Genomic DNA, 18362 nt, shown 5'->3' with positions numbered 1-18362 from the left:
TCAAAAATTGCTGTTTTAATATATGATGTCCTTTACATTTTTCTTCATTTTATTGCGTTTGAATAATGATTTGTGATTTTATGACTGCATTAGAAGAAACAACTTTTCTACATACAAAATATGCCAATGAAAGTTATCAATTAAGTATTAGTTTTAGGATTATGTAATTTTAAGTGGGTGGGGTACGGCGATAAAAATTTAGATTTCAAAATACCACAGAAGTACTTTTTTACTACTTAAAACATTATCTTCTTCTTATTACAATATTTCAGAGTCATTTGCAGAATAGAAAAATGCATTTATTTTTTGAAATATGAGGAGAAATATAGTGTTTCTTCAAAATTTAAAACCATTTAATGTTTTTTAACAGTCAATGTGTACCATTCTTGTCCCTGAAAAAATTTATACATATAAAAATTTTTGTGAATATTTCATATTAAGTAAATATATTAAAACGAAATATCAAGAATATATGCTTTTCATTCGAAGACCTGTTCTACTGAAAAAGTCCATTTAGTATGTAAAAAACTGAGCCGCTAAAATGTTGGCAACCGCTCCGCTAAATTGTCGCTAAATCGTCTGGCGAGAAATGTCGCAATAGTTGTAACCCCTTGTTAAATGTCGCACGATTTTCTCTTGCTCTAAAATGTCGCAAAATTAACGTTTAATGCCGGTAAATGTTATTATTTATGATAAAATTAAAAATGTTTCGTATTTTTCTAGTAACTTTAAACCGCTCTATCTTCCGACTCAAAAATGAACAGTGGTTTTAAAAGTGGATTGGTCTACAACGAGCACATTTTCAAAACATTTTTCACATATTCATAAAAGAAAATAATAGAAACGTTATTCTTTCAAAAAGTTTATTGAACAAAATTTGTTAATGTAGTTCGATTATGATTTAATATGATATTTATATGATAAATAACTAATGTTTAATTTTAGAATATCTTATTATCAATATCCACATACGATATATGTCTTCCTCCACCGTAAAGCTTCAAAGTCGCTATCTGACCTTACTGTGCTGGTGTGACGTTTAATGTCCAAAACTAATAGAAAAAATAAAATTCTTATTTGTTCTTTGTATAAAATTAGAAATTAAGTTAAATTAAGATTAGAAGTTCAAATCATGTTCATTAAAAGACTATGTTAAAATGATAACGTGTAATTTGTCAAAACGTTGATGAAAAAAAAATCCGAAACAAAGTGATCCATCGAAAGCATTAATCACATCAAAATAACGAGAAAGTTGCACACTCGGTTTGATTGAGTCTGTGCATGAGGGATAATGAATACGTTTGCAACATTCAAGTTTCCTGAAGTTGGCAAAGAAAATATCACTCGAGAGGTAAAATGAAAAACAACGATTAACGGTTGTAAATTACAGCTCGGTACAATAAAATTTTTGGTCTACTCGTCACTTTTGGGATTTAAATTTTAGGTCAAGTTCATTTCATAATGATTTTTTGGGTGAAATCAGAGGTCCTTTTTATTCGACAAATAAAAACGAAAGAATATTTAATGGGATATTTTCAAACATCATTTTTTCATTTGATTATTTGTCTTTACTAATAATGGAAAGTGTAGAATATTTTCCCCCATTTATTTCTTTTCAAATATCTGCCTCACGGAAAATATCCACTTTTGTGCACTTTAATGATTATTGGGATTTTTCATTTTTCATTTTCAAACGCTAAAATGAATCAAAGTGCTGAAGGCACTGCTGGCGACGTATGACGGTCAAAATAAACTATTTTTTACTATTTCCCGGGGGCAGATTAATTCAAATGAGTGAAGGGTTTGCCCGTTGATAAATATAAAGTGGGCACAAATTCAGTAAGATGAACGGTGTTGAATACAATTGATTTTAAATGACACCATGTTTCAATATAATATTTAGGTTTTACATGTACGTGAGGGTCCATCACAAACCGTTTATTGGCCTTTTTTTTGACAAGGGAGCAACAAGTTGGAAAAGAAGCAAACCAAAAAGGAAAACTTTGCAAAGCTCAAAATATTTTTACACATAACAAAACTTAAAAAAATTTTGTCAATCACCCAAAGGGTTGCCCCGGGCATGACCCAAAAAATTTAAAGATTTATAATATTTATTTCCCAAATTTTTTTTTTTCTTTTAAGTTCAAGCCCCTTTAAAATTTTTTAAATTTTAAAACACAAAACCATTTTCAAAGAATTTTCCAAAGGGGCACTAAAATTTATTCATTTTTTAACCCTTTTTGAAAAAGTATTTCATTTTTTAAGCCAAAATAAGGGCTACATACATTTCCAAAAAAAGTATGATTTGTAAAAAGTTCAAAAGTTAGTCCAAAGTCATTAACCACAAACCCAAATTTTAAAAACTTAAGATTTTTTCCCCCTAAGATATCTATATTTTTTTTAAAAGTAAATGGACAAAAACGCTGCCCAAAAAAATCATGGGAACCCAAAATGCCCAAATTCAAAACCTTGACCTGCCCCATTCCTTTTGACATATCCATATGTCAAATTTGAAGTTGAATATGGTAACCCCTGTTTGTGTAGATTAATGAAACGGGAGAACTGAAAAATTTTCAATTATTTATTTCAAAGTAAAAGGGGCATAACACTCTCCAAAAATCATTAGAAACCCAAGACCAAATTTTTGACATGTATTTTCTCATGAAAATCCAACGATGGCAAATTTTGAGGTTGGTGAATGTTTCTTTTACTGTTGGGGAAACGATAATGAACGGACCACTGTGAAAATTATTTAATGAACGGAGCAAACTGAAAATTTCATATTATTTTTCAAAGTAAAAAGAAGCATAACTCTTCCAAAAAAATCATTTGAACCATGAACCCAAATTCGAATTTGACCTGTATTTTTTCATCAGAATGACATATCCAAATTTTCCCAAGTTTTTGAGTTTTAAATTGTTGTACCGTTTGTGGAAAGATAAATGAAACGGAAACTGAAAATTTTTCCTCATAATCAATTTTCCCAATAGTAAGAGGGGCATAATACTCTGTGCCAAAAAATCATTGAACCTTGACCAAAATTCGAATTTAACCCCCTGATTTCTCTTCCATGACATATATCCATTTGTCCAAGATTTGATTGAAATGTGTTGTTACCGTTGGGAGAGTAATGAACGGGAACACTGAAAAATTTCATATTATTTTAAAGAAAAAAGAGGCAATAACTCTGCCAAAATTGCAATAAAACCATGACCAAATCTCCCGTCCCCATGGATGTATTTTCCTCACTCGAATGACATATGTCAAATTTGAAGTTGAATGTGTGGTACCGTTGGGGGAGATAATTTAACGAAAACTAAAATTTCATATTATTTTCAAAAGTAAAAGGGGGCTTAACTCTGCCAAAAAAAATCATAGAACCAGACTAATTCGAACTTGGCCTGTATTTTCACATACATATCCATAGTCAAATTTAAGTTGAATTTTGTTGTACCGTTGGGGAAATAAGACGGAATCTTGCAAAAATTTAAAAAGATCGGAAATTTGAAAATTTTTCATCTTATTCAAAGTATTATATGACTATCCAAATATTCAAATTTGAGTTGGGAATGTTGTGCAACCGTTACTAAGATAATGAACGGAACAGCTGATGATTGACGGAAAAAATGACATTGAAATTGACGGTAGGACGGAATGACGGGAACGGGCCGTAACACTATTAATTGCATAAATAAGGGGGCGAGCCAAAAGCTATGTTGAAAAAAACCCAAATTTGTGATAAAAATTATCAAATCAGTATCATAGTAAACACCTCAAATGGTCAATATTTTGATCACATTTTTAAGAATGTGACCATTCATTTAGAAACTTATAAGGGGGGCTTTTGGGTTTCACTTGCACTTCTCATGCTTAAATCTCTTACTGTATGAAGTTTTTCATTTAAAATTCCTTTCAATTTTTAAATATCCCTTCTTGAAATGATGTTAAACGGAAAATATGTTCAAAAACTAAGTAATTTAGAAAATTTTTTGTTTATTGACACAGCAACCTTCCGCTCTCACTGGCTCTAGAGCCTGTATTCGTTTTAGTGTGATATCATTAAAAAAAATTACCCTTCCAACAAACCAATATTTTAAATGTTGATGTACATTGTATTTTTAAAGAATTATTAATTTGTAAAATTAAGTAGGAAAAATTTTTATGGGTACTTTTTGAAAAAAAACTTCATTCACTTGAAATGTTTTCGCTGTTAAAAATTTTAAAATTCAAAATTCCCATCAGCTTCTTTTCCAGTAAGTTTCCCTTGGGACAAGCATAATTAAAACACATGTATTATAAAGGGAAAAGATTAATAAACTAAGGAAACTGGAGTTAAAATGGTTCTTTAACACTTTGGGCAAATTCAAGTCGGTACAACTTTGGTTAGTTTCAGTAGAAATTTAGGAAATAAGCATTTTCCCCCAACCCTTAAAAGGGAGTAGCAAGGGCAGAGTTTATGTTTCTTTGAACACTTCACTTCCTCTCAAAAGGGTCTCACATTTGACAAAATCCCTGCAATACGTATATAATTTATATTCATATCCCCGGAACAAGGGTGTGAAGGACGGAAATGTCCTTCCTAGAGGTTCAGGACGTTTTTTTTTTCTTTAATCATTCTAAAAATCTCAAAAAACGGCCATAAAAACAATTTGTCCTCCCATAGCAACTTTTTTCCCCACAATACAAATCTGTATAGAATAACACGGCAATATTTACCATAAATTACTTTGAGTCCATACAGACAAAAGGGTTAAGACCCCCAACTATTTTCCCTTTTATTTTGGGGAGCTTTAAATTAAAATTTAACTTTGGCTAAATCTCGAAAAAGGGTTTAAAATCGGGAAAAGTATGTGAACCTTGCTTTTGTACCTTTGAGAAAAAACAAAATTCAGATTCTTTTGACATCAAAAAAGGGGTCAGCCTTTAGTCCCCTTTGGTAAAAAACAAAAGGGGGACTAATCCCCAAACAATTTTTTCTTCATATTTTCCAATTTCTAAAAGGTTTTAAAAATTTTTTCTTAAAACCAGGAAAGCAAAGAAAACATTTTAAAAAACTTTTGAAGTATGCTAGTTTTAAATTTTCCCTTACACAACATTGCTAAACTTTACACAATTTTTCAAAAATTTTTGGAAAATGTCCCAGTCCTGAAAACAAAAGCCCCAGGACTTAAAATTCAGGGAAAAACTTTTGGGGAAAACCCATCAAAACTATCACAATTGATTGAATTTATCACTGCTGAGTCCTTCCCTTACATTTATAATGGGCAATAGAGTTGGGTTGGTGTCTGTTCATACCAAAATGACTTTCAATAATACTATAATGCATGATCTGATAAAAAACTGCGACCCCCTTTCACAATGTGTTTACATACAAGAATAACCAAATCATTAAAGGAATCGAAAACAAATATTCGGAGAAAGGACTTTCACCTTGAAGGCACACTTAACAAGGTTGCAAATGTACTGACCAATGCATTGTTCAGCTTCTATCACAAACTAGCTTTGTCCATGTAGATAATTAGAAAACTTTATTTAAGCATTTTCGCATCCAATTGATTTATATGCAGATTTTTCCTATATAGTGGAATTCGGGGTTTTATACTATTAAATGCTTTTCTTGTAATCAATAAAAGAGCCCTTATTCTCTTTCCCGTTTCGGTCATTCTAAGCAAAAATCAATCAATATTTTAAGGAAAAATTTATGATCCGTTGTTCCATAACCATTACAGAACGAATGCCTAACCCAACAGGCTGTGGTCTTACACAACTGAATTTAAATTAAATCTCAGAATTTTTACTAAATGACCAAATGGAATGTTTTTGGGTATACATTATTCGTATGAAAACAAGTACGATTAGCATTTCTTAGAATGTTTACAAGTTCCTAATCTAACGGCTTAGTTGATCTTTTAGCAAACAAATTTAAAACCTTTCCACCTAGGCGGCCTTTCAGCAATAATCCCAACCCCAACTTACCAGCACCGGACGGGCCAACTGAACGACCAAACAACGCTAACCAGAACCACCAACCAGCATTCAATTGGTCAGCATCGACCAAACCAACAAACCTTTTATAACCACCAATTAACCGATGATTGGATTCAAACAAAAAACACGCACGCACGCCACGCACGCACATTTTCACCAATGCAGGCACACACACCAACAAACACGCACAAAAGTCACACACGCATCACACACACACACACGCACACCCCCATACACACAAGAGACTAATTTGTTATGAATTTACATTGGTAAACATTTCCATATTTCACCATAATGAAATAAAGTACAATACAATATAACAATGAGGCGAATTCATGCATTATTTACGCGAACTATGTCTGGGATTCCAAACATGCATCAAAATCAATTTCAAAATTATATTTCAACAAACGATTGAAAGATAACCTATCAGGCTATTTTCCTTTGGCTGAATTTTGTAAACGCCCGTTTTTTATATAAAAAAAAATAATTCCATTAAATTAGGTTGATTTTCCTCATAGTTAAACAAATAAGAGATCCAAAAAGGAAAAGTTTATTATTTTACAGGCTAATGTGTCTGAATCTAGGTATTAGAAAAGCATTGACAAATAAGAATTATTTAAAACATCAGATGGCCACCTAGGAACCCAGTATTTTGAAAGTATATAAAAATAAAAACCAGGTCGATACCTTTTAACAAGATTTGAGTTTACCTTGCATCCTAAAAGGCTTCTATATTTATCTATTTTATCAAAATTACTTGTACAATCTTATGAAATGTATGTATGTAGTTAAAGCTTAATGAGGGTCCATCCGCCCTTTCGGGCACAAAATGCAGCTTTCGCTGTCGAGTACGGACCCCGGACATGTCACCAGTCATGCCCTTAAAGAGTTTTAATTTTGAAGCACAAAAATGGTGATAATTTACCTCCATGCAATTTCCACGGGAGTATTAGCAAAAGATATGAATTTGAGCCGAAAAGTAGGTCACTGTACGGAGGTCAATGAGAACCTAAATGTACAGTAACCTGTTACAATAGGAAAGGTGTTTTAGCCCTGAAAAGGGCTGTTTTGTTGCCAGCTATAGGCCTGCCTTACAAGCCGGGGTCTATTGTACTAGGGGCTCACGCACCGCTAGTACAACACCATCCTCGTCGGTCTCAGCCTACTTTGTAGGGGCCACTCCCCTCGGCATTAGTCCAGGACAAAGCACCGGCAGCTAAATTAACGAAACGGCCGCCATGAAGATCTTCCATCATCTGCCGATTGCCCTGTGGCCTTCTCAGCGACGTGCACGCTCCGAGGGGGAAGTGAGAAGTTGGAATCTTATGAAAGGATCCGAGGGACCGTTTTTTGTAAGATCAAAATCAAAACTCAGACCAACACGTCTTGGACCCTTAAGATATTTTTTCCAGGGTTTTTTGTAAACAAAGGCAACCAGAGTTAATAGAAAACAGGCGCTAAATGAGCTGACACTGATACAGTTATGTTTTATTATTATTATTGGGATGGGGCTTGGGGGAGGGGGGGATGGTGTTTACGGCGCATGAGCGCAATGACCTAGCTCTTACTGTTTATGTATTGATTTCCTCTTAATCCTTGAATTCACGTTATAATTACATGTATATGAACACTATCCCCCTAATAAAGAATAAATCTAAACTATTATAATCAATAAAAGGCAGGTAACGCATTTCGTTATCACAAATATTTAAATATTCATCAAAGGGACGTGTCTCAAATGCGCATTACGTCTGAAACATACTTAAATTTTATTATGCACCAGATTAAATATTTACGTTTTTCTGACTCCCTCTTGAGTTACAAAACCCGCAATTGTCGTGATTTTTATAGGATGTCCTTTCTAAATTATTTAAACTCCAAGAGAATTTAAACGGGTCGCAGTTTCTGCACGCGTGTTAATCATTGTACAAATTAGTGAAAATACAGAGCTCCATACATGTCATAAGTGCCCTGATTTTTTTATTTTATAAACTACTCAAATTTAGTATTTTTACTTCTTGTATTTTTGTTGGGGTTTCATCGCACCAGTATTGTTAATGTTATATGGCGACTTTCCAGCTTTACTGGTGTAGGAAACCTCTGGTGGTCTTCCGTGGATTATTTACTTAACATCACCGAGGATTTCCCCACGATATAGAATCCAAATTTAAAGTTCCTGGCGAGATTCAAACCTACAGCGCTAAGGAAGGTTACAGTTGCTTCGGCCACGTATATAATATGTCAAACTGTTCGATAGATCCACGTGTAGAAATAATCAATGAATTCACTGATTTGTTTAATTTTGTCTAACAGAGATTTTTAGCACGAATGCGCTCGTTTCCTGATAGATATTTCATGAACGGGAAGGGCTAGAGACTTTGGGTCGGTCTCATTTTGAAGCTTAATACAAACGTGAAATATTGATAAAAGTTTTTTTTTAAATTGTCTGGACAATTGTTTTCACAACGGACCGGGAAATGAATCTCTTGCTCGTAGGCTCGAATCTGGAGTTTCCGGTCTTCTCTTAACTTATAGTACATTTTTACAGGGGGGTCATATTTTCCAAAAAGTTTTTGGTTTCTGACACATTTAAGATTTACACAGGGATTTTTATCAATCTGGTCATTTTTTTTCTTCCCATGTCCGATACTCGTGCCTGTGATTCAGTTATGTTTTTTACTAATAACTTAACTGCTACTCAATCTATTTTGATCAGGTAAGGGACAGAGTACCCGTAATTATATCAGATATACACGGTAAATAAAAATTATTTAAAAAAAACCTTGAATGGTTGTTGAGAACATTCGAGTACAGTTTTTGCGACGGACGCGCCCTCAGGCGCGTTTAGAGCTAAGTCATCTACACATGGGAATTCGTTGGCTACAATCGCGCAATGTGTCCTAAACCGATTAACAGCTCAAGAAATAGTACATGAATTTGATCCTTCAAAACTCCCATACTTTGTCTGGATATCTTAAAATCTTCCATATTTAGCCTTTTCAATTTCAAATTAAGTTATCCAAGTTAAAATATGAACGTATATTATTGATAAAAACGTTGTAGTCCCGTAGTATTATTGCGCAATATGCAAATTACTGCCGAAACGATTTACCGCTGTCGAAAAAGTAGGACAGCAAATTATACTACAATAAAAGTGTAACCTCTGAGTTCCAAGACATTATTAGTAGGAAATAAATATTTTTACATTATACAAAACATTATTATTAACAAATCAAAAGTTTTTCTTTACTTTAGGATAACTCGCGCATTAATAGAAGAAGAACTATTTTCGTGACTCATACCGCGGGTTAAGCTGAATATTCAGCAGTTATTAATAAATTAGATACAGTACAATGGTTAGTATAAATATCTATTTTTGAAAATGCATGTAAGAAGAGAGTTTTTCAACACTTTACCGCCATGTAGTCTTTCATGGTAAGGAAGTTATAATATCAGTTCTACTTCCGATTCTTTTGTGGTTTGTTTACATATTTTTCTAGGTCATGATATGAGTTAACCTTCGCTATTCTAAAAATAGATTCTGCTTCACCTGTTCTGATTTTTGGACAGGCGATTAGGGAGTATACATTATACATGTAATAAACCAGCGGATTACATGCAATACTTTTAGAAATTCTATACAATTGTAAGAAGCAAACAAGTTGAAAATGGAATTTAGTGTGACATCGAAAAGGACAACTAAACACTGTAGTGCTTAAGTGACATTTAAATTAAAATAAAAACGATGTGCTCTGGTCTCTACATCTTTACCTTGTAAATAAAAAAAATCTAAAAAATACACTATTAATTGGTGATGATTTTAACCAAAAATTTTTTTAATGAGACATATCCAAGAGAAAAAAAAATACAAATGACTTATTTTTTTATTGTCTATATGCCCACTATGATATAACACGAAGCAATTCTAAATAGCATTCTCAAATGTATAAGTATTATGTTTGAAGTTTATTTGCCTGGTTTTTTTTTAGAAATATTTCGTTGACAGTTTTTTTTTCTATTTACATATCATTTCTTGGAATAAATCGATAAGGACACTGATTTACAAGTTTGACCAGAGTTTTTAGGCATAAATTTCATTCTGTATTTAAGTGCTTGAAAGTAGAAAATCTGAATTATATCAGTTTGGGACACAAAATATATTGCTCTACAAATCTCGAACTTGTATGGAACAAATTTTCTCTGTTATATATTTTGTGTTTTGTTTTTGTTTTGTTTTTTCTAAAAGAAGCCTTAATGTCTCTCCGGTTGCATGTCCGTCGCATTCAGTGCTGCAGCACTTTGATTTTTCATAGCCGGGGCCGAGGGGAACGGTACACAAAAGCGACTTCTAGTGAGTCGTCTGCCTTATTTCACTGCTTCGTAGAAAAAAATAATTTCTTCTATATTTACTAAGTCCAATGTATCTAGTGAAAGCAGTGATCATAAAGTTATGTTTAAATGGTACGGAACACACTGTTATTTTAAAGGATACGGTACACACAAATTTTCTATCATTTTGAATAAAATCTGAAAAAAAGTTATGAAAATTTGCTATTAATTATGAATGTTTTTCCCCTTCAAATTTATGTATTTTATTTATACGAGAACACTTGGGCTTGTAATGTATCTTATTTATGATTTACTCTTGCTGATATTTTACATTAACTGATTTAGCATTAGTTCTCATCAAGTTGAAATACTACGGAGCACGTGCTTTTAAAAGGGATACGGAATACATTTACTTTAGGGAAGGGTACGGAGCACATTCTAACTAATAAAACTGGAAAGTCGCCTTATGACCATGACAGTTTTGGTAAAACTTGAAACCTAACCAAAATTACCTACATTACCTGAATCAAAAGTTATTGATGTTTTAAAAGCTTCATGTCGTTAAACAATATTTCGATACGATACCACAGTCATGTTGTTGCCATTGCTTAAATCTTTAATGATTTTCTAGTTTTAATAATGCCCATTTGGGTATTAATAATGGCACCCAGCACAGTTTCAAATGAGCGGTGTCTGGTTAGCACACACAATTCATTAATAAGTTATAACTTTTATAATGTAATTGATAATAATCATTTATTATTAATAAGTAATAAATGATACTCCTAGGCTTCCGTAGGTTATTCAATTGCAGAAAACATTATTGTAATGAAGCAATTTTCTCAAATTAATGTTGTGTCCAGTAATTTCAACATATTTCAAAAATTCAAATAGGACTACAACTTGACAAGCCTACCAAGAAGAGTCTGCCAAAATAGATTAACAAATATTCATAAAATAAAATTATTGTTTTACATGGGGGCGGAGTCTATTATTTTAATTGGGGGCGGAGTCTATTATTTTAATTAACTACTGAATATTCCTGTAATTGATTTTGCTCCTTACATGACTGAGGCTTGTTAAAGGCCTCTTCCCAATTGAAACATTTTTAAACTCATAGTTTTCCCAAATATCTGAACTTACACCATTCTTATTACTTCCCAAATTAGCAATTTTAGCCATAACTTTTCCCAACAATCAAAAAGGCTAAGGCCTCTTCCCAATCAAGTGAGAAAAACCACTACCAGTATGCACTTACATAAATGTGTATAACTACTGAACATCAATTGTCTGATATAATGTGAATATAAACACATTTTTATGATATTTTAATGGTTGGACCTTTCTTGGATGACGCACCAATATTTCATGTACTTATCCCACAAGATTTCTGGTTGAAAAGTGTAACTTGTTTTCTTTGATTACTTCACAATACTTCACTTTTGAATACATTTCAAAATTTTCATGAAAATTCACATGAATATGAAGGCATGCTGCTCTAATATGAAACATTGAAAAACAAATCATGTGACAAAAATTAAAAATGACAAAGAATTTCTCAGCCATTAACAGAAAGAATAAAAATTCATTAATTAACACATTAAATGGAATTTTTACTTTACCTGCTTCGAATTCTGCACAGTGAGCTTGAAGGATTTCAAAGTAAAACAGCTATTTTGAGCAGGTAATTTTTAATCATTTCCATGCTTGATGTGTTAATTGGATCCGTCCAACAGTCAATCTGGACGGAACCATTCATCATTTTTAGGGGGAAAATTATAATTATGTACTGACTGAATAGGACACAGTGCAGACAATGATCAGGTGTCAAACGTTTGAAACGAGCAACCCTCTGTCGAAAAAACAGATTCTGTGAGCTAATTTACAGAGATTTTGATCAATTAGAGCTTCAGCGGAACATTTCGACCTTTTCGTCAATCATCGGACAAAAAATGGATTCAGTATTCCGGTTAAAGCTATTATGGTGACTGATTGATGTCATGTTGTAATTTTGCTTGGCGGGGCGACATGCGAAAACACGACAAAGTGATCATTTTGTTGCAATTTCGTTATTTAACTTGTCGCTTCGTGGGGTATGATATCACGAAAATACGATGCCAGGCTAAAAACTAATTAAATTACGACAATGTGATCACTTGTTACTTTGTCGTATTTTCATTTTTCGCCCCGCGGTGCAAAATACGACAAATCCCTCACCAAACCTCTGGTAAAAAAACCCAAAAAGTGAATGTGACGAAAAAGCGAAAATACGACATGGCGTAAATCAGCCACCGTACATTCATGTGATGTGAAGGGAACGACAACTCTGTATTGAAGATTGAGTGCTCTTCTAATTATTTTCCGATATACAGCTTGACTTTCAAATTATTATTTTGTATTTAGTATCATTTACACCATATTATGCACGGACTATATTCATATAGGCTCGCGGCCGTATTTCTTCATGTGGCACCAGCACTCGTACTTTGTACTTCAAGAAAGAGCACTCAAGATAATAATTATGTTTTGTAAAATATCATATGAGTCGTGTTAAACTTAAATAGCTCATTTTATTTTTATTTATAAACAAAACTCATGGGCCTTAGGGGCATAAAAGTGAATACACAATACAACAAATAATAATAATACAAACATGGCATAGAAGTAAATAAGGAAGATGACTTCATGAAATTTCAGCATAATTGCTTTAACAAACATTACAAGATTAAGTTAAGTATTTCTGTCCTCACCTGGAAATTTAAAATGCTTGGAAACCTGAAATAGTAATTACTGATATACTCGTGTCTTGTATGAGTAAATTAACTACATAAAAAATATAGTGAAATTCATCACCTATTTCTCGCTGGTTACAAAGTGAGCAGATTCTATTTTCTCTTTCTATACCAAAATAGCGACCTTTGAACATCTAAATTCACAAATAGTAAATGCTAGATTTCTTGATAAACATAGCAAATAATGTTCTTATTTAAATTAAGCTTTATGTGTTATATAATTTAAATACTTAACATAATTGGAAAACAATACTATTCCATATTGGTGTAAAAACTGATCACCATATTACGTACCGACCAACCGACCGACCGACCGACAAACAAACAAACAAACAAATAAATAAACAAACCAATCAACCAGTATAGCATTCTTTCGAATCAAAATTCGACCTGAGTTTTTCTATAACTGGCATCACTAGTATACTGTAGTTTAAACCATGAGATTTTATCTATTGGTTATGTAGTATTTATTATACAATCGTTTGAATTTGAACAGTCCATGTGACTTTAAAGGAACAAAACGATGGCTTATAGTTCAAGTAGGTTATTTTAGAGTTATATTTGTCAAAAAAAGTATTTTTTTATTATTTTGTGTTGTTGTTTTCAAAATTGGTCTTGGAAGGTGGGTGTCCTTGTTAAATGTTTTTTTTTATATTATTATATAACACTGGGGAAAGTGTTTGTTTTCTGTGTTGCCCGTATTCATTTCAGCACTTATCTTTTTCAGACGGTTATTGATTTCCATGAGGTAATTTAGTGTTAAAACATAATATTTATTGTGTATCCTTCTTATAACTTCTTTTTAATGCTTTGTTAGCCTTTCCATTGACTGTACTGTTTTTAATGTTACTTTTAATTTGCCTTTACACTGTTCTTGTATTGGTTTAAATGTTGTATGACTTCGCAATACAATGAAGTTATTTTCCAGATCATAGCTCTTCAACATATTTTCTAAAGATGATGTTTTTCCTTTGGTTCTTCTTTTTGTATTGTTTTGTCCGTCTATGTTTGTTTTCTCTTACATTGCTTCATCTGAAAAGTTGGTTAATTTAGTTTTTTATCTCTCCGTTTGAGTGTTTGCAAATCATTTTCCGTGTTTCTTAGTATTTTCTCTCACATTTCTTTTGTGTTTCATTATTGTCTTTCGATGGCGTTTGTCCTGACAGTTCTTTTGTCTTTCATCATTGGTGTCCGATTGATTTGTCCTTCACATTTCCTTTGTTTCCCTTCTTTGATGTCCGATGAGTTTTGTCCTTCACATGTATGCCTTTTGATTATCATTATTGATGTTATTTGGCGTTTGTCCTTCACATTTAATTTTCATTATTGGTGTAAAATGATGTTTATCTTCAACTTTATTTTTGTTTTTCATAATTGATCTTACATGATGTTTGTCATGTTTGTTATTTACGTACCCTTTGTTCTTATTTAGGTTTTCTGAAAGAAAATGCTGGTTGGGGAGATGTAGACGAAATTCAGCCATTTTTTACAGATGTTTGTGCCTTTGCAAACATAGTAGAGTAAATATAATTGAATTATGTTAGGGGAAAGCAATCGCAATTTTTCGGCCTTTTCCGTTAGTCTTCGGATAAGTTATTATAGATAATAGCCGAAGATGTTCCGATTGAGAGGAAAGTTGGCCGTTAGACGTTTTTTTCATATAATTATGCAAGTAGCAGAGGAATATTCCTGTGTGCAAAATGTATCCCACATTATTGAAAGGATTAACCTATTGTTATATAACCTGGTTTTGTGAATAGTATACTCTTGCTCTTTTGTGACCGGTGTTAGGTGGCGACTGTCCTTCACAGTTCTTGGATTTTCTATTTCTATTTTTAAATTTTATTTGCCATTCACATTTCATCTTTAGCCATAGTTCATACAAAATATGTTCTTATTTTTTTTCTAATTAATTAAAAATAACATTATTTTCTGTTCCAGAATTGGTTTTAATATTAGGCCTATTCGTACTTAAATGTGCACATGGAGACAGCACGTGCTCGGATGTCGACAGTCAAGCATGCGCATTGATGGAAAAGAGCAAACCGGACCTTTGTAATTCTAGCATTGGCGAAACAGCATGCCAAAGATATTGTGGAATGTGCCGTAAGTTTGAGTGCCGAATTGCAAATTTTAAGAATGTCGTAAAAATATAAAGTACAGCATAATTAGATAGTGATTTGGGCTATTGTTTAATCTAATCAAATAAACAGGTTACAAAATGATGACATGGTTACTTCTTATAGTTACATCGCTTTGAATGATTTTGTAAATCTTTCGTTTTGCAGTATAACATACGTGTTTCTAAATTTGCCATTTCAAATAATGTTGAAATGCTTTGTTTGAAACCAAGCTGATGTTTTCATTTTGATGAAACCCTGTAAATTCGTCAAACAGCAAAGTGGTCACGATTTAAGAACTGTTCACTGAGATTATAAGCGGCCAGATGGCTTTTTACGAGGGTCCTGTACTGGTGCCCGGTCAGACTGCACATATTTTCACACTCTGTGACACTAACCACTTTGTACAATGTATCTCATTCTTATGACGTCAATGATGTTGCCGTAATTTTTCAAGACGCCATGTCATCAAATATTGAACCATAATAAAATGCTTCACTTATTTCTATTTATAGCTCTTGAATGTTTCACGTGCCAAGATCTCGTGCAAGATATGTCACAATGCATAAATGTAACTACATGTGAACCAAACCAGGTTGGTGTTTACCTCGATTATTATTTTTTCCCTGATTTAAAGCAATACTCAAACGTGTCTTTCTTAAGGGTGTTGTTAATTTATTGTTGTACATGGTGGTTTATATTTTCAGACTTGCTACACCGCGGAGATTTTCGACTTTGATCGTAGCCATGGTTTCGCTGGAGGATGTATATCGAAAGAGGTATGTATGTATTAGAGAAAAAATCAAAGCGCTGAGAGCACTGCACTCCAACAAATATCATATACGGAGAAAACATATGACGGGACGAAACAGTCGAGAGGGATTGTAGAGAGAATACAAAAAACTATATAAAAATAAGGATACAGTATTTTGTGGAAAGGAGAATGTATTTGATAATGAACCTTACACCTTTTCGGCAGTATATAACAGGACAATAGTTACGAAACCAGACTTAGATAATAAAGCCTTGTTTTGAACTGTTCTGACGCTGATAACCGGAGATCACTTTGTTTTCTGTAATTATTATATATAAATACTGTTTCATTAAACAAATGCCACTTACATATATCATATTCAAAATTGAAAGATTGGTATGCACGTGCTTCTTTTATTATTCTTGTGCAAGTAATGCCCTTAGTTAGAACGGTTAGTAGGCTGGTATGAAAATTGCATGTTTGTGTTAACCGTAAATAATTCCGCTTCTTTAAAAATCTGGCAAACATACAACAAGAAGTCATTTGATTCATTTTTTAACAAAAAGAAGTTGTTTGTAATTGATTGTTGCGCTGATTCTCTCTTAAAAGCATATTTCTGTTTTATATATTTTAAAGCTGGCATGTAAAAGTCATATAAGGTGCAACCTTCTGCAATTTTTGTTTTACTACAGCATTTTTTCCCCCATTATACAGATGTGTATCCCACATAGAGGAGAGTTGTTTGGCAGGAGCTCGAGCGCTGTTCAGACACAATGTTGTGATACAGACAGGTGTAATGGGCGTGTGTACAGTTTAAAACAATCTTTCCACAAACTCAACATTGATATTTTCATTATCATCAACTTTATATTTCACGTTCGTCGGCATAGTTTGGTGTTTTACATGTAGATGCATTTATTTTTGCTATATTATTTTTGTGACGTAAATTTATTTGAATCATTTTCGACAAGAAACATAATTCTCGAAGACCTAGAGATGCTGGATGTGTATGTATGTCGGTGTAAAGATTGTAAAGCCTATGCTTGAACTGTAAAGAGTAGAAAAAAATGAACAGAACTAGAAACTATTTTAATTTACAGAAAGAGTTAATGATTTTATCTGGACAGCATGATAGAACACCCTCGTCCACGTATTAGTTCTGAAATATACTTTTTTAAGTATGTTAAACAGAGTCTTTTTAAAACTTTTAATTTTAGTGAACAAATATCTTTTTTTTATTTGCTATTTAGCATCTACAACAACAAAAACAACAACAACCACCACCACCACCACGTATTCCAACTACGACTAGGCCTACAACAACTAAACCGTCCACGCATGCGCATAGCGGTTATTGCGTTGACGCGCTCCCGCAGCTGTGTCAAAGCCATGCTAATTTTGCGTGCGTCGCTTTTGGTCCTGAATGTAGATTCACATGTGGAAAATGCTGTAAGCCGCTTTCTTCTAAAATAGAAATTAAAATGCGATGTTTTGACTTTTTGCTTACTTTATTATTTCTCATATATGTGTATATATTTTTATGTAACGAAGTTTGAATAGATCATCTTCGCAAATACATACTAGTCCTTAATAAAGATAAATTACAATAGAAATTCTCTAAAATATTTATATTTATCTTATTTTTATATTTCAGAAATGCGTGAAGAATAAAGATAAAATGTCTTTTAATATGTCACATTTCTTCATTATTTATATAAAACAATAAAAATGAAACATTTAAATGACTTATGTAATAATATTGTGACTACACAACGGAAAGTTAATGAGCATAGGCAAAGATGGCCTTTAACCCATTACTTCATGAGCATTTTGTGAAAAATGGCTGTTTTCATTGAAAAGTCTCCCGTGACAAGTTCAAATTGCTATAATACTATAAAAACTGCTTCAACACTAATCAAACTTGGCACAATTGGTGACTGGACCATTGCCCTTGCAACAACATGCTCAGGCTTAAATTTTCTGTTACCATGGCAACGAGGGGACATCTCAAAATTGCCAAAAATCACTATTTTGCGTTGATTTTTTCCATCATAATTAATTTCAAAGTGCTGCAACTTCTCAATGGATTGAGATAGAGTCAAATGCTTTTCAGCGTTGGTTACTCGTTACCTTATGATCAATCTGAGGTCATTTATAGCCTCTCACAAGCCCAAAATTTTCTTGGCGATGACGGGGACTCCGCCCCCCTTCAAACCCCCCAAACAGAAGGGGGCACATCCCCCTTCTGGCAACCACCTGATGTATCTATTGGTTGGGGGCCGCGCCGAAAAAGTGGTCACTTTTTTTAACAACATTTCTCAAACCAAAACAAGTGTTGGGGGCCTAAATAAGGCATTTTTTTCAACATTTGAGACA

The 18362-nt window shown here is 33.0% G+C and overlaps 1 protein-coding gene across 1 annotated transcript; it reads left to right on the top strand.

The window, feature by feature from the left end:
• Window positions 1-13533: 13533 nt before the first annotated feature.
• Window positions 13534-17721, top strand: LOC132744603 (uncharacterized). Its single transcript, XM_060733362.1, has 7 exons — window positions 13534-13651; window positions 15054-15218; window positions 15748-15827; window positions 15940-16011; window positions 16701-16788; window positions 17237-17435; window positions 17641-17721. Exons 1-6 carry the CDS (start codon window positions 13636-13638, stop codon window positions 17296-17298), a joined length of 483 nt encoding a protein of 160 aa, XP_060589345.1. The 5' UTR covers window positions 13534-13635; the 3' UTR covers window positions 17299-17435; window positions 17641-17721.
• The last annotated feature ends 641 nt before the right edge of the window (window positions 17722-18362 follow it).

This window comes from Ruditapes philippinarum, unplaced genomic scaffold (assembly GCF_026571515.1).
Source record: "Ruditapes philippinarum isolate M1 unplaced genomic scaffold, ASM2657151v2 ctg2485_1_1_1_1, whole genome shotgun sequence".
Classification (NCBI taxonomy): domain Eukaryota; kingdom Metazoa; phylum Mollusca; class Bivalvia; order Venerida; family Veneridae; genus Ruditapes; species Ruditapes philippinarum.
This window is presented reverse-complemented; position numbering and strand designations above follow the sequence as displayed.

Excerpts from the sequence above, each read along its gene's own strand:
- LOC132744603 (XM_060733362.1), top strand. Across the intron at positions 15,828-15,939 it reads CTACATGTGAACCAAACCAG|ACTTGCTACACCGCGGAGAT; the intron begins GTTGGTGTTTAC and ends TTATATTTTCAG. Across the intron at positions 16,012-16,700 it reads GAGGATGTATATCGAAAGAG|ATGTGTATCCCACATAGAGG; the intron begins GTATGTATGTAT and ends CCCATTATACAG.